A 16,458-nucleotide genomic window follows, 5' to 3' on the forward strand; every position below is an offset into this window, starting at 1 on the left:
TGGGTGTGTGCCCTGACCAAGAATCAAACTGTGATCTGGTTCATGGGTCAGTACTCAACTACAAGGTCAGGTTTTTCATTCCATGACCAAACCCCTCTGAGCTGCTAGAAAAGCAGGTCTGGACATGTGTAGAGCAGTGGGAGCAATTAGAAGGAAGGGAATTAGGGGAGAGTAACAATATGAAACGAGGGACATCCCATTCTGGTCCTACAGCGTGGGCAGAAATACTCTCCACGCTTTTGAAAGATGCTACCTCTGATGAGGACAGCTACTTAGTATGGGATCAGGGGGTATAAGGAAGGAAATAAAGCACCAGACACAACAATGAACACCAACAGACTTTCGGGGTGGGGTGGGCAGGGGATGCGATCAGTTGGGAGTTAGGAACTGCTCTGGCACTGGGTGAGGGTGGGGGGTAAAGGGAGTGCCCTAGAATGCTAGCTTCAACTTGAAATGGCTCAAGTTAGGAGAGGAAGAGTAATTAGTTGCAGAGAAGCTTCAATTCTGCACCCACCGCCCCCATCCCATCCTGTCTCACTACCCTGTCTGTCTCTTTCTGGATAGTTCTTTGTCCCTGAAATGTACCAACAATCATAATTTCTTTCAGTAGAAGTCCAAAAGCATGGCAAGCCTGTGACAGTCATCATGATTCCTAGAGAGTAGGATGAAGAATGAAGTTGGGCCGAACCGGTTTGGCTCAGTGGATAGAGCGTCGGCCTGCGGACTCAAGGGTCCCAGGAGGCATGTACCTTGATTGCAGGCACATCCCCAGGAGGCGGCTGATCGATCTCTCTCATCGATGTTTCTAACTCTCTGTCCCTCTCCCTTCCTCTCTGTAAAATATCAATAAAATATATTAAAAAAAAAAAGAAAAAAAAGAATGAAGTTGGTTTTCTGACTCCAGAGTGAGCCGCTGAGGCCTTGAGGACCCAAACTGATTTTAGCACCTATGACATACACAGTGAGAAACTGGGTACATACAGTGCAGAAGGGAGTGGAGTGGCTTTAGTCATCTGCTGTCATTCCTTTCACTGGGTCCTTTTGTCTCATCTGAAACAGAAAAAGCAACAAAAATTGAAGCCTCTTGCTGCTGATGGAACTCCACCACAGATACATCCTGCCAATAGATAGAGTCAATCCGAAGTATAGAGTTCTGCATACATAGAGCCAAAGCTAATGCGTGTTATCTATTACTTCTTTGTTCCAAATGCTATTCTGTAGCATTTGTACATACACAAGCTCTGAAGAATCTGGACTTTTAAGCTACAGCCCTCCTCAGAGTTACGTTTTATTCACTAAAACTTTAATACCGACACATATTGCAGGGATTCTACCCCAGTAGCGGTAGTTCTCCACTGGGAAACATCCTCAAAATATATTTCCTGCCACATTTCAAACCCATGTTTTGTGTTCACACACACCCCCGCCCCCCCGTATGTCCATGTGGAACATGGGCATGGTAAAAAAAAAAATTCTCCTGGTCCTCCCCAATGTAGGTAAGAGTTTCCTCAAACATGATAAAAACTAGACGCCGATGCACGAATTCATGCAAGGGGCTCAGCCCTCGCAGCCACGGCTTCGTCTGGAAGGTTGTTCAGCTGTCCAGTCTAATTAGCATATTATGCTTTTATTATTATAGATAATTGCCTGGGTTACTTGTAGATTCTTGGGTCCCAGACCTGATAAATCAGAACCTAAAGGAGATGGACCATAAGTGAGTCATAAAATCAGTCAATCTGACAAGCCTCACTTCTCATAGCCCACAGCAAAGATCCTCTGCTCCGAACAGGAAAGTCTATTTTCAGACACATCTTTGAGTAGGCTCTTAGCTATACCTAGAAAGCCTGTTTTCTGTAGATTTTGCTCAAAACTCACTTTCCTGAATAATATCTTTATTATTGTTCCTGTAACTTTAGTTGTCCAAATTAACAACTGTTACTATATTACTTCCTAAGGGTTCAACGAATTCAAGAGTTTCCAACATGACAGATCTGTGAAGGATAAGGGCACTGTCATATTTTTAAAAAGACAAAAACTTACCCCCTGTGGGATAGGTAGGAATTGGGGGTATTTTGTATGAACATAATATGTACGGTAGATATAGAAATAAATATAAATGTAAAAGTTCCCTAGCTCTGTCCTATGAGAAGGCCTGGGAGCACCAACACCCCAATAGTAACGAGCACACCTAGCAGCCACACACCTCCCTCCACTAAAAGGAACCAGGGCTTCTGGGAGATACGGCTGATTCTAGGGTTGAGTCATGGAAAGAACAAGACCAGCCTGGGACACCCTGTTGTGCTTCAGGTGAACAAAGGTAAGCAGCCTCACCAGTCACTAGACAGAAGGATAGAGTACAATGAAAACAACCCGAATCTTTGCCATTCTGGCCTAAAAGACATAAACTGGGTCTAATCGTGCAGAATCACTGGGCAAAGCCAAATTGAGAGACATTCACAAAATGAATCCAGGGGTGGGCAAACTTTTTGACTCGAGGGCCACAATGGGTTCTTAAACTGGACCGGAGGGCCGGAACAAAAGCATGGATGGAGTGTTTGTGTGAACTAATATAAATTCAAAGTAAACATCATTACATAAAAGGGTACGGTCTTTTTTTTTTTTTAGTTTTATTCATTTCAAAAGGGCCGGATCCGCGGGCCGTAGTTTGCCCACGGCTGGACTGGCCTATAACCCTAAAAAATGTTAAGGTCACAGACGCCCAGGAAAACCTGAGGAATATCACTAGGCTGAAAGAGACTAGAAGGCTGCAGTGTGTGGTCCTGGGTTGTATCCTTTGCCTTAAAGCAGGGGTGGCCCTTTTTCTGCCAAGGGCCATTTGGATATTTATAACATCATTCGTAGGCCATACAAAATTATCAACTTAAAAATTAGCCTGGCCTGGCTGCTGTGGCTCAGTGGTTGAGCATGAACCAAGAGGTCACCAGTTTGATTCCCAGTCAGGGCACATGCCCGGGTTGCAGGCTCAATCCTCAGTGGGGTGCATGCAGGAGGCAGCCAATTGATGTTTCTCTTAGCCATATTTCTATTTCTCCAGCCGTCTCCCTTCCTCTCTCTCTAAAATAAAATCAATAAAAACATTAAAAAAAAATGAGCCTGCTATAGTTGGTGAAACATCTAACTCATCCTTAATACCTTGGCAGGGCCAGACCACATGATTTCACAGGCCTAATATGGCCAGATGTTCCCCACCCCTGCTTTAAAGGAATGGAGTCTCTGGATAAAGGAGTATTGTATTCTTGCCATTTTCTAGAAGTCTGAAATTATTTAAAAGGTTTTAAAAAGACAAAAATGTTGCCTGGCCAGCATGCTCAGTGGTCAAGTGTTGACCTATGAACCAGGAGGTCACGGTTTGATTCTGGTCAGGGCGCATGCCCGGGTTGTGAGCTCAATCCCCAGTGTGGGGCGTGCAGGAGGCAGCCGATCAATGATACCCTCTTTTCATTGATGTTTCTATCTTTCCTTCTCCCTTCCTCTCTGAAATCTACACTAATAAAAGAGAAACATGGTAATTGGCGTTCGACCGCTACCCTTCCCATTGGCTAATCAGCGAGATATGCAAATTAACTGCCAGCCAAGATGGCGCCGGCAGCTAGGCAGCTGAGAACAGGAGGCTTGGTTGCCCCAGCGATGGAGGAAGCCAAGGTTCCCCGTCTGCAGCTGCGGGGCTCTGAGCTCCTGAAGCAACAACTCCAAAAGATACAATGTTTCAATTATAGAAGCTAAAAGATGGCGGTTAATTTGCATACTCAGGCTCCAAGCAGAGCGAAGCCAAACAGCCCTGAAGGGCAGGGCAGAGAGGCCTCAGGGACCCGGGATCAGCGGAGCCGAGAGGCCTCCTGGCCCGGGATCAGCGGAGCTGAGAGGCCTCCCAGCCCCCTGATCAGCGGAGCCGCGAGGCCTCCCGGCCCTGCGATCTGCGGAGCAGAGAGGCCTCCCGGGCCCCGGTTATCAGTGGAGCCGCGAGGCCTCCTGGCCGGAATCAGCAGAGCCTCGAGGCCTCAGGACCCCTGGATCAGCGAGGCCTCCCAGCACCGGGATCAGTGTGACAGGGGGCAGCGACCAAACCCCTGATCACCCTGGGGGCTCTGGGTGTGACAGGATGCGGAGCCCCAACCCTCTGATCGGCCCTGCTCTGTGTGTGACAGGGTACGGAGCCCCAACCCCCTGATGGGCCCTGCTCTGTGCGTGACATGGGGGAGTTCCCCAACCCCCTGATGGGCCCTGCTCTGTGCGTGACAGGGGGTGGCGCCACAACCTCCCTATCGACCCTGCCTTGAGTGTGACAGGGGGCGGTGCCCCAACCCCCCATCGGCCCTACCCTGAGTGTGACTGAGGGTGGCATTGCAACCTCCCAATCTGCCCTGCTCTGTGCATGACAGGGGGTGGTGCCCCAACTCCCCAGTCGGCCCTGCTCTGAGCCCAACCAGGGGCTGCACCTAGGGATTGGGCCTGCCCTCTGCCACCCGGGAGCAGGCCTAAGCCAGCAGGTCGTTATCTCCCGATGGGTCCCAGACTGCGAGAGGGCACAGGCCGGGCTGAGGGACCTCCTCTCCCCACCCCGAATGCACAAATTTTTGTGCACCGGGCCTCTAGTCAATAATAAAAAAACAAACACATGCTTATTAAATGTCAGTTCATTAAAGATCACATACATTTTCAATAATTAGACAAGTAATTTAATATCATGGGAGCAAAGTTCCTTGGGCCTCACCTAGATCCCTATATACCCTGAGAGTTCAATGCTAATGCAAAGGCAGGTCCTGTTTTCCTACTGCTTGAAATAAGATGCAACTTCCCATCAGGGAACCTGATAATTTCCCCTACTCTCAGAGACAAGGTGCCCCACCGGGGTGCCATGGAAATAAAAATGCATTATTTTATTCTTACTAGAGGCCTGGTGCATGACATTCATGCACTGGGGTGGGGGTGGGGTGGTGTTCCTCAGCCCAGTCTGAGCCCTCTCGCAGTCTGGGGCTCTTGCAGTCCAGGACCCCTCACACCTTACCACCCGCCTGCAGCAGAGGTGGGAGAGGCTCCGCCACTGCCACTGTGCTCACCAGCTGTGAGCCCAGCTTCTGGCTGAGTGGTGCTCCACCTGTGGGAACACAATGACCACCAGGGAGCAGCTCCTGCATTGAGCATCTGCTCCCTGGTGGTCAGTGCATCATCATAGTGACCGGTCATAATGGTCACTTAGGCTTTTATATTTATATAGATACCTTAAGAATGCTTATTTTGTGTTTCCTGGGGCCTAAGTGACATGAGGGATTTTATCTGAAGTTTGTAGTATTCCTTGGATCAAGCCACTATACTACACACACACACACACACACACACACACACACACACACACAAGAAACATGAAAATAGAAACTTCTACTTGGGTTTTTTCCCCCTCTACAGTGGTTTCCTCTAGGAATGAGGCCAGGGGTTGGAGGAAAGGGACTTTAATTTATCTATTTTATTTATTTATATGGACTTGTATTTTTAAATATTTTCTAGATCTTTTGAAAATTGCTTTTAACATTATGAAACACTCCTTTGACCTAAAAAAATAGTAAAAGTTTTGTGATGTTGCACTATAGTTTTGCAAGATACTGCCATTGGAAGAAACAGAATTCTCTTATTTCTTATAATTGGCATGTGAATATTACACTTATCTCAAAACAAAAAGTTGTTAAAAAACAAAGCTAGTTTAAAAAAAACACACACACATCAGTTTAAGACACTAAAAAGTAACCATGAGCCAATTAGCATTCCCTACGGAACACAGATATGAGGCACATGTGGAATTGTTTTTAGAACCTGTTTAGAAAGCCTCTCTATAAATAGGTTCAGCCCTTTGGGAAAGCAAGTTGGCAATAAATAGCAAGAGTCTTATAATTCCATTTGTAGGAATTTATTCTGAGGAAATAATCCTAATTACCAAACAAAACAAAACAATAAACTGCACAAAAGCCCTGACCGGTTTGGCTCAGTGGATAGTGGTGGTCCCTCAGTCAAAAAGCCATTGGATGAAGCAAGGGCCCTCTGCACTAAGATTCAGGTGATGTGAAAGGGACAGGCACATTCACATGCAAGCACATGAATTGGGAGATAGACTACAGGGAGGCTCAGAGGGGGACCAGAAGGGCCAAGTCCAGAAGGGAAAGATTATGGAGGAATTAGAAGACTCATGGAGCTGACGGGGACTTAGAGAGGAAGGCCCACAGGGAAGGCTGGGGGGAAAATGGCGGCAGAATCTGATTTTCTTTTAGTAATTAAAAAAAATTACTTATTGATTTTAGAAAGAGAGGAAGGGACACAGAGAGAAAAACATCGATTTGTTGTTCCACTTATTTATGCATTCATTGGTTGATTTAAAAAAATATTGATTTCAGAGAGGAAGGGAGAGGGAGACAGAGATAGAAACATCCATGATAAGAGAGAATCATCAATCGGCTGCCTCCTGCATGCACCCTACTGGGGATCAAGACCCGCAACCCAGGCATGTGCCCTTGGCTGGAATTGAACCCGGGACCCTTCAGTCCTCAGGCCGATGCTCTACCCACTGAGCCAAACCAGCTAGGGCCATTGGTTAATTCTTATATGTGCTCTGACCCAGATCGAGCCCGCAACCTTGGTGTATCAAGACGATGCTCTAACCAACTGAGCTAAATGGCCAGGGCCCTCTTTTTATATCCTCACCCAAGGGTATGTTTACATTGATATTAGAGATGGAGAAAGGGAGAGGGAGAGAGAGAGAGAAAACTGATGTGAGAGAGAAATATCAGTCAGTTGCCTCCCATAGTGTCCTGAGGATTGAACCTACAACCTGGGTACATACCCTAACCAGGAATTGAACCTGTGACCATTTGGTGCACGGGACGATGCTCTAACCAACTGAGCTACACTGGCCAGGGCCCTCAGCAGAACCTTAATCACGTGCACAGAATCTTTAGTGTTTTTCAGTAAATGTTCTAGATAGTCAAGTAAATAGGGAAACAAATTTTCTTAAAAACTTTAAAATGAGTTCTCCTCTCCCAGGTTCATTATCTACAGAATTAATGGCCAAAGGCCCAGGAGGCAGTTGGTTCAGTGAACTAGAGGGTACCCTTCACTTCTTTGAGCCTCAGTTTCTCTATCTATAAAATAAATAGTACCTATGGCACAGGTTGCCAACAAAATTTGATGACATAATACATGCAAAACTCTGCCGAACCGGTTTGGCTCAGTGGATAGAGCGTCGGCCTGCGGACTCAGGGGTCCCGGGTTCGATTCCGGTCAAGGGCATGTACCCTGGTTGCGGGCACATCCCCAGTGGGGGGCGTGCAGGAGGCAGCTGATCGATCTCTCTCATCGATGTTTCTAACTCTCTATCCCTCTCCCTTCTTCTCTGTAAAAAAATCAATAAAAATATTTTTAAAAAAATACATGCAAAACTCTTACTACACATGAAGCCACACAGTAAGACTTCAATAAATGCCAGTTCCTAGTAATAACAAAAATGCTTTTGTTACCACTATGTTTAGGAGATAGGGAGTTCCCCACACAAGAGGTGATCAAGCACAAGCTGGTGGGAGGCTGTGGAGAGGACTTGAGCACTAGACATATAATTGACTAAATCCATGGTTGGCAAACCGCGGCTCGCGAGCCACATGCGGCTCTTTGGCCCCTTCAGTGTGGCTCTTCCACAAAATACCACGTGTGAGCGCGCACGTACAGTGCGATTAAAACTTCGTGGCCCATGCACAGAAGTCGGTATTTTGTGGAAGAGCCACACTGAAGAGGCCAAAGAGCCGCATGTGGCTTGAGAGCCGCGGTTTGCCAGCCGCAGTTTGCCAACCACTGGACTAAATCACCTTTAAGGTGCCTCCTCCCACTTTCATGATTATGAGTCTCTTAAGAGAGCAAGAGGAGGGGAGAGGGAGAAAAAAGGGAGAGAGGCAGGGTATACGGAGGGAGGTAAAGAGGGAGAGAGAAAGATCACTTTCCTACAGGGTCACATTTCCTGACATGTTTCTTTTTAGGGCAAAGGACTAATCTCTTGATCCCTCGTTTCTCAAATTGAGCCTCATCCAAGAATGATGGGTACGACAGAGACTAAAGTTAAAGCAGTGGTGACTGTGGCGTTATAGTGACCCCTCATAACTCACCAAAATATCTACCCACACTAGACTACTATGCATTGATTTAAAGAATAAGTTATAAAAATAAATAATGAAAAGAAAGAGAAAAAGATTAACAGTTATAGCCCTGACTGGTGTGGGTCAGTTACTTAAGTGTAGTCCCACACTCCGTAAGGTCAACAGTTCCATTCCCGGTCAGAACATGTGCCCAGGTTGTGGGTTTGATCCCCAGTTGAGGTTTGTATGGGAGGCAGCCGATTAATGTTTCTCTCTCACATTGATCTCTCTCTCTCCTTCCCTCTCCCTCTCTCTCTTAAATCAATGAAAACATATCCTCAGGTGAGGATTAAAAAAAATTATAATTCCTGCCGAAGCCGGTTTGGCTCAGTGGATAGAGTGTCGGCCTGCGGACTGAAGGGTCTCGGGTTCGATTCCGGTTGAGGGCATGTACCTGGGTTGCGGGCACATCCCCAGTGGGAGATGTGCAGGAGGCAGCTGATTAATGTTTCTCTCTCATCGATGTTTCTAGCTCTCTGTCTCTCTCCCTTCCTCTCTGTAAAAATTCAATAAAATATATTAAAAAAAAATTATAATTCCTATTGCAAACTTGCAGTGAATCATGGGAGATTGAATACATGCATTTATTGCTATTCCTCCCCCAAACCCAAATAAAACGACAGTAAAAGGATAAAGGTATAAAGCCATGAAGACAATAAGAACAGAGGAGACAACAGCAGCTAGAGATAGTAACAACATTCTGGAAGATGAAGTATAGATGGAATAGTGACTAATTCTCAGAGGAGCCAGAGCTGACAACCTAGATGCCTGTGAGGAGGGAGCCAGGGAGGAGCAGGCCAATCTGTGCTGTAGGCTTTCCAAAGGCTCAGGAACTGGCAGCACCTCTGAAGGTGGGAGTGGAGGTGGAGTTGGAAACAGGTGACTTGTTTGAAAGTCCAAATAAAGAACAGTTCAGTCCTAGCTGGTTTGGCTCAGGGGATAGAGTGTGGGCCTGTGGACTGAAGGGTCCTGGGTTCAATTCTGGTCAAGGGCATATGCCTGGGTTTCGAGCTCAAGCCCCAGTAGGGGGCATGCAGGAGGCAGCCGATCAATTTTTCTCTCATCATTGATGTTTCTATCTTTCTCTCCCTCTCCATTCTTCTCAATCTATAATAATAAAAGTGTAATATGCTAATTAGACCGGATGTCCTTCTGGACAACCTTCCGGATGAAGCGGAGCTGCGAGGGAAGCCCGGGTCCGGGGTGCTAGAGGGAAGCCGGTGCTGGCAGCCGGGGGAAGGAAGGCCTACTCTTGCATGAATTTTGTGCATCGGGCCTCTAGTAAAAATATAAAAAAAAGAACAACAACAACAGAAAGAACAGTTCAGCCCTGGCATCCCCTCCCCCAGTTCTCATAGTCAAGCAACCAGCCCTCTTCCTACCACAGCAAAGTCAGCACCTGGGAATTTATACACAACAGTAGTGTCTTGGCAATTTTCCCAAATGCACCTCCCTTTACACTATATTAGATTCTTAATTGTATATTCTTCAGAGTACTGTTACCATAAAAGCATTGAACTACAGAGAAATTAACAGTATAGCAATTAAATAGTGATGTCTTCAATGTCTCAGACTGTTTTCATCAACCTGATAAAAAATGTCTGTAATATATTCATCAGTTCTCTTTACCTGATTCAATGGAAGACAGGTATCTAACTTCAACAACCTTCTTTCTTTTTTTAAATTGATTTCAGAGAGAGAAAGGGAGAGGGAGAGAGAGGTAGAAACAATAATGATGAGAAAATGTTTAAAAAAACCCAATGAGAAATCACTAATTGGCTGTCTCCTGCATGCCCTCTACTGGGGATCGAGCCTGCAACCCAGGTATGTGCTCTGACTGGGAATCGAACCGTGACCTCCTGGTTCATGGGTTAACGCTCAACAACTGAGTCACACAGGCTGGGCAACAACTGTCGTTCTTCTTCTTTTTTTTTAAAAAAAAAAATGTTTCTTTTATTGATTTCAGAGAGAAAGGAAGAGGGAGAGAGATAGAAACATCATTGATGAGAGAGAATCATTGATTGGCTGCCTTCTGCACGCTCCCACTGGGGATCAAGCCCGCAACCTGGGCATGTGCCCTTGGCGGGAATTGAACCCAGGACCCTTCAGTCCATAGGCTGATGCTCTATCCACTGAGCCAAACCAGCCAGGGCAACAACTGTCATTCTTAAGCATGAGTATCTTCATGCTAAGTTAATTAGTATTTCTTAAAGCTTTATTCTTTCATAACATCTGGGCAACAAACATTTAAACTCACAAATAATGCAGAATTAAAATCTGTTATTATGACGTAATTCATTTGGTAATTAGTTGCCCAAGATGCACAGTAGAGCCACAATACTATACAGCTTTGTTCTTAAATGTGGCCAAGGACCACCAGCCATTTGAGGAAAGTCCTTAATGCAAAACACAGAGTACAACAAGAAAAAGGAGCTATGAGGAAACAAAGACTATTCTTTGGAGCAGAGACACCTCAAAAACCAAATACAAAAACAAAAACTATAGCTTTAGAAAAGGAAGATAATGCATGTAGGAAAAAAGAAAAAGTACTTAAAACCAAAACCCCAGCTGGTTTGGCTGAATGGATAGAGCATCAGCCTGCAGACTGAAGGGTCCTGGGTTTGATTCTGGTCAAGGCCACATGCCTGGGTTGTGGGCTCAATCCCCAGTAGGGGGTGTGCAGGAGGCAGCTGATCAATGAATGATTCTCTCTCATCATTGATGTTTCTCTCTCTCTCTCTCTCTCTCACCCCCCCCTTTCCCTTCCTCTCTGAAATCAATCTATAATAATAAAAGCATAATATGCTAATTAGACCAGATGTCCTTCCAAACAACCTTCTGGATGACCTTCGGGATGAAGCTGGGGCTGTGTGGGAAGCCTGGGTCCCGGGTGCCAGCAGCCAGGGGAAAGAAGGTCTACACTTGCATGAATTTCGTGCACTGGGCCTCTAGAAAAATATATTTTAAAAACCCCACAAAACATAGTGCCCTGGCTGGTTTTCTTAATGATTAATGCAATGAAGGATCACAGGTTTGATTCCCAGTTAAGCACACATTACCTGGGTTGCAGGTTCTTGCAAGTTCAATCCCCATCCCCAGTCCGGGCACATACAGGAGGCAATCAATCAATGTCTCTATCTCAAATTGGTGTTTCTTTCACTCTCTCTAAAAATCACTGGAAAAAATATCCTTGGAGCCGTGGCTCAGTTGGTTGGAGCATTATTCCATACACCAAAAGGTGAAGGGTTTGATCCCTGGTCAGGATTCATGCGGGAGGCAGCTGATTGATATTTTGATATTTTCTCTCCACTTCTTTCTTTCCTCCCTCCCTCCCTCCCTCTGTCTCTCTCTCTCAAGTCAATTAAAAAATGTTTTTAAATTATAAAAGAGCTCTGGCCTGTGTAGCTCAGTTGGTTGGGTCTCATCCTATGCACTAAAAGGTTGCTGGCTCAATTCCCAGTCAGGGCACATGCCCAGGTTTCGGGCTTGGTCCCCAGTGAGGGGCATGCAAGAGGCAGTCAATCAATGATTCTCTCTCATTGTTTCTGTCTCTCTCTCCCTTTCCCCCCTCTATAAAATCAATACATATTTTTGCCGAAACCGGTTTGGCTCAGTGGATAGAGCGTCGGCCTGCGGGCTGGAGCGTCCCAGGTTCGATTCCGGTCAAGGGCACAAGGGCATGTACCTGGGTTGCAGGCACATCCCCAGTGGGAGATGTGCAGGAGGCGGCTGATCGATGTTTCTTTCTCATCGATGTTTCTAGCTCTCTATCTCTCTCCCTTCCTCTCTGTAAAAAATCAATAAAATATATTTTTTAAAAAATCAATACATATTTTAAAAAAATAAATAAAAAAAGGTATTGTACAGTTGCTAACAGGGTCAAAATATGTTACACTGTAACATGGATTTGGCTTTGCTTTCTCTTCCTCTGCAAACTATTTTTAAAATTCCAATTCCAAACAGGGGTTCCTGCATTTGTAGTCATCCTGGAGGAGAGGGGTCATCTAAGCTTTTGGCACAGTTCTCCAGAGAATGAAGAAACATGCAAAGAAAAGGGGCGGGAGTTAAAAAAGAACTCCCTAATGATGAAGGCTCTCAAAGTTCAGATCTGAGGGAGGCAGATCCAGTAGATCCTCTGGCAAGTTCTCCAGGTCCAAGAATTCAAATTCTACCCACAGCAAAAGGCTGCCTGCAAGCACTTCCATGAACCTGTGTACTTTAGGTTGCCATTTGTTAGACAGTGGGTGACTGAAGCTCCAGACCAAAGCCCCGAAGACTCTGTGATCCATTTAGCAACTTTTTCTTTTCTTTTTGTCAGGATTAGGGTGACAAAAAAACTCAGGCCTCTCTTATATAGTCAGAATGGCCAGAGCCCTGGATGTTAAATTCTACCACTCCTGAAGATCCTTAGCCAAAGAATCAGAAATTGTGTCCAAAATCCTACCACTTCCTGCCAAATGTAGCTGAATGAATAACCAAAACATCTGCCTTCAAGAGGAACTAACTCAGCATACCACTTAACCAGTGATCAGCCCAGGAAGTGGCATCCTGGAGTTAAGAACAACTCCCCTGGGGGCTCCAGAGGAAGGACGGGCTCCTGCCATGCAGTATGGGGCACCACAGCACCCAGGCCTGGGTCTCACCCAAGACCCTGCTGGAGAGCCAGACAGGCCATGCAAAGCAATGTCTGCCAGACACCCAGGCTCTGTGCCAACACACCCAAGGCAAAAAGGGAGAAATGGATGGAAGATCTTATGAAAAAGAGCTTTCTTTCTTATTTTTAGCTCCAAGCAAGAAGGAGGGGCCCAAATAGCATTTAGAGGGAGGAGAAGAGGCAGAATGATTAAGAGCTCTGGCTCTAACGCCGACCTTATCACCAGTAGGCTGTGTGACCCTGGGCACATGTGTTGAATTCTCAGAGCCTCCAGCTTCTTATCTGAGGGTGGGGATCATAGTGGTGCCTACTCATGGGTGTTGTGAGGTTCACAGGAGATGGTGTACATAAAAGCCTCAGAACAGTGCCTTACTCAGTGAGTATGTAATGTTATTTATGACGATCTCCTCAGAGTGAGCCTTGCAGGCAGCATCTCCAAATGTTAGATTTTCAGGCTCCCATGGAGCAGACTCCAGACTCAAAACCACCTAATAGAGCAATTAATTCTGTGTGTGCTGCTGTGTCCTCTGTGGGTCGTGTGTGCGGTATTCACAATCAGCCTGCCTCCTCCCAGGGTCACCTCCATCTCTGGAGCCCAGCACGATTCCCCCACTGGCTCTAAGGAACCACTGCAGCAATTGTATTACTCACTTGGCATTCAGCACGTCCTGCCATATTTGTTCTCTGGATATGCCAAGACCTCAACTAGAGTGCAAATTCAAGAGCACAGGCTGTTTTCCTTATAGTTCCCAGATTGTCTGGCATTAGGCCTTACCCACAGCAGACACTGACACGTTCCTAGAACCACAAACAGTGCCCTCAGTGAACTGTTCCAGCACGACAGTCCCCTTCACATGTTTATCTAGTCGAGAGCCCAGAGTCTCCTGTGGACACTCACTTACCTCATCCAGCTGTCTCTTCGTCTCCTCTTCCATCCTTCGAATGTCGTCCATGGTCAGGTCAACCCACTTATCGAGCCAACAGAACAGCTGCCTGTGGAAGTTTGTAAACAGACGCTTCTCTTGCTATAAAAAGGAGGGAACTCAGTTAGAACCCAAGAGGTGAAGGCCACTGTTGTAGCTCTCCTCCCCATAATCACCGAACCAATAGCCACACTTTATTTTTTAGTTTTAACCATTCTTTTAAAAAAATGTTTTTATTGATTTATAGAGAGAGGGGAAGGGAGCAGGATGAGAGAAAAACATCGACTGGCTGCCTCCTGCATACCCCCTACTGGGGATCGAGCCCACAATCCAGGCTTGTGCCCTGACCAGAAATCAAACCGGTGACCTCTTGGTTTAAGAGTCGACGCTTTACCACTGGGCCACCTGGCCGGGCCAATACCCACACTTTAATGGGGAGGTGGGGGAGGAGTGATGCCTGGCTGGCTTAACTAGAGCAGTCCTCCAGTCCCATAGGGTCAGTGACTTTTGCCGTCACAAGTCTAATAGGTATGGCTTTGAGTGGGAGGGGGCCCCCAGGAGAAAAAGGGTATCTACCTCACAGCTAGGCCCTGTGCCCAAAATGCTACCTAGATAGCAACCCATGAGCTCACAGCTAAGCCAAGGCCCCAAAACAACTGTGCCAAGTTTCCTCCTTGTCTCTGAAGACTAAAGCCAGGTTAAAACTGGCCAACAGCAGCTACAAAATAGAGCCCAAGAGTGAGGCTCTCACACATCAGAAAAAAAGGCTATAAAAACTCCTTACATGTGCCTAGTTCAGTAATTCAGGGCACTGGAGAATCTGGCTCACAGTGCCTCTTGCCTTTTGGCTTCAAGAAAAGACAGAGGTTGAGTTTTATTTGTATTTCAATCATAGTAAGCCTCTTCCTGTTTCCTTTTTTTTCTGGCCTCAGTTTCCTTCCCTGTCACATGTGGTGCCCTTGGATGGACAATATTAAACTGTAAGACAGTTAAGTATAAGGATACGTGGGGGTCTGGGAAATCAAACTGAAATATTTGAATGTCATCTACCCTAGGATACAAGTCACATGGGTTGTATGATCTTCTCTTGGGCAAAACACCCCCCACCAACCCAAAAAACTGGGAAGGCCTCACCTGGTCACTTACCTTATGTATAAAGTTTTCCACTTTGTTCTGCAGGCCCCACCACTTGAACTTGACAGTAACCAGTTTGTATGCACACATGTATGGGCACTCTTTCTGATTTACAAGTTCTTGCTGTATTAGAAACACATCCACAGGCAGGCAGGTAACTAACAGAACTGAGCTCTGGCTCTCCCTTAGCCCAGCCAGCCCCAGCCTTTGGGAGAGGCCCACCCACATTGGGTCCATCCCCCTGGTGGTGAGGATGTGAACTGCACCTTCCAATTGGGGCCCAAGGGTCCTCGGCCTGTTTTCATAGATTTAAATTTTGCTGGGTCTTCCTCTGCCTTGTAATCCTGAGAAATGGTAGAATTGGAGTTGGGGGAGGGAGGAAAGGAGGAAGAAAGAGACAGGGAGAGAGGGAGATAGGAAGATGAAGGGAGGGAGAGAGGAATCAGATTTTCCATCAAAGTACACTTCACGCCAATCTTAATGCTGATGGCCAACAGAAAATACGGGAAAATATTATAAACAGGATATGGAACTGTTACATTTGCCACAGAGGAGTGTTCTGGTGGCTTTCTCTGCCAGGGTTTGTGTTCAGTTCTACCATATGAAAGTGTCACCAGACTGTTTGAGCAGACATGTATTCTACTGTCTAAAAACAATTTTCAACCTGGGGTGAGCATCCAAATTACCAGGGACAGCTTTTTAAAAATACAGATTTCTGAGCCACTCCACCTAAAACCCAATGAATAAGAATATCTGAAGATAAGGGCAGCATGGGTTTTTGTTTGTTTGTTTGTTTGTTTTTTTAACCTCTGGGGGTGACTCTAAAACACACAGCCAGAGCTAAGAACAACTGGCTATCGTTCCTGAGATCTAACCTGATCTCTGTATGGCTTGTTTCTTTCTTTTCTTTTTTTAAACTGTCTTGTTTTAATAAAATCATTATTAGAAATGTTCAATGTATCGAACATAAAATGTTCAGTTATAGTATCCTCTTGTGCATTTTTGTCAGTTTCACTTCACTGATGTGGAATGCAGTCAATGCTGTGTGCTTATTAACCATAATAAAAGCTGAAGCTTTGGCAGTTCCTCTGCATTGACTGTGGGCCCATGAAAAGCAAACTCATAGCAACTACCTAACAAAACTAATGACATTAACAAATCACAGACATACACACACAGTCATAAAATATTTCCCAAAGCTAAGAAGATTATTTATGCATGCTTTAAAAAAAAATCTTCCCTACCTCTGCTTCTCTCCATTTACAGAAACAGAGTTGACAAAATACTCGAAGAGTCATACTCTTTGCTAGCATTTCTGTTTGAGAAATATCTGTGTATGTATGTTCAGTTTGAGAAGATCCATCAAGCTGCACCCTTATGATATATTCACTTTGCTATATATATATATCCCTGGGATACGGAGAGCAAACACTATTCAAATTCCTATTCCCTGATTCGATCAGGCCTGTCAGGCAGGAAGAGTACTGAGTGAGGGAGAACTACCCTTTCCTTTCCTGAACAAATACCTCCTGTGAGCACAGCAGTGAGCAGGTCCCTGCAC

At 45.7% G+C, this 16,458-nt stretch overlaps 1 protein-coding gene across 2 annotated transcripts in view; it reads right to left on the reverse strand.

Annotated features, from left to right (window-relative positions):
• PITPNA (phosphatidylinositol transfer protein alpha) overlaps nt 1–16,458 on the reverse strand; it is a 42,035-nt gene that overhangs the window by 3,274 nt on the left and 22,303 nt on the right. For both annotated transcript variants that reach the window (XM_036340968.1, XM_036340967.1), the window contains 4 exons: nt 15,164–15,241; nt 14,910–15,020; nt 13,743–13,865; nt 982–1,050 (listed from right to left, as the gene is read on the reverse strand). In XM_036340968.1, the coding sequence (XP_036196861.1) occupies nt 1,006–1,050; nt 13,743–13,865; nt 14,910–15,020; nt 15,164–15,241 (357 nt within the window). In that variant the 3' untranslated portion in view covers nt 982–1,005. The remainder of the gene's footprint in view (nt 1–981; nt 1,051–13,742; nt 13,866–14,909; nt 15,021–15,163; nt 15,242–16,458) is intronic.

Source organism: Myotis myotis, unplaced genomic scaffold (genome assembly GCF_014108235.1).
Source record: "Myotis myotis isolate mMyoMyo1 unplaced genomic scaffold, mMyoMyo1.p scaffold_m19_p_17, whole genome shotgun sequence".
Lineage (NCBI taxonomy): Eukaryota > Metazoa > Chordata > Mammalia > Chiroptera > Vespertilionidae > Myotis > Myotis myotis.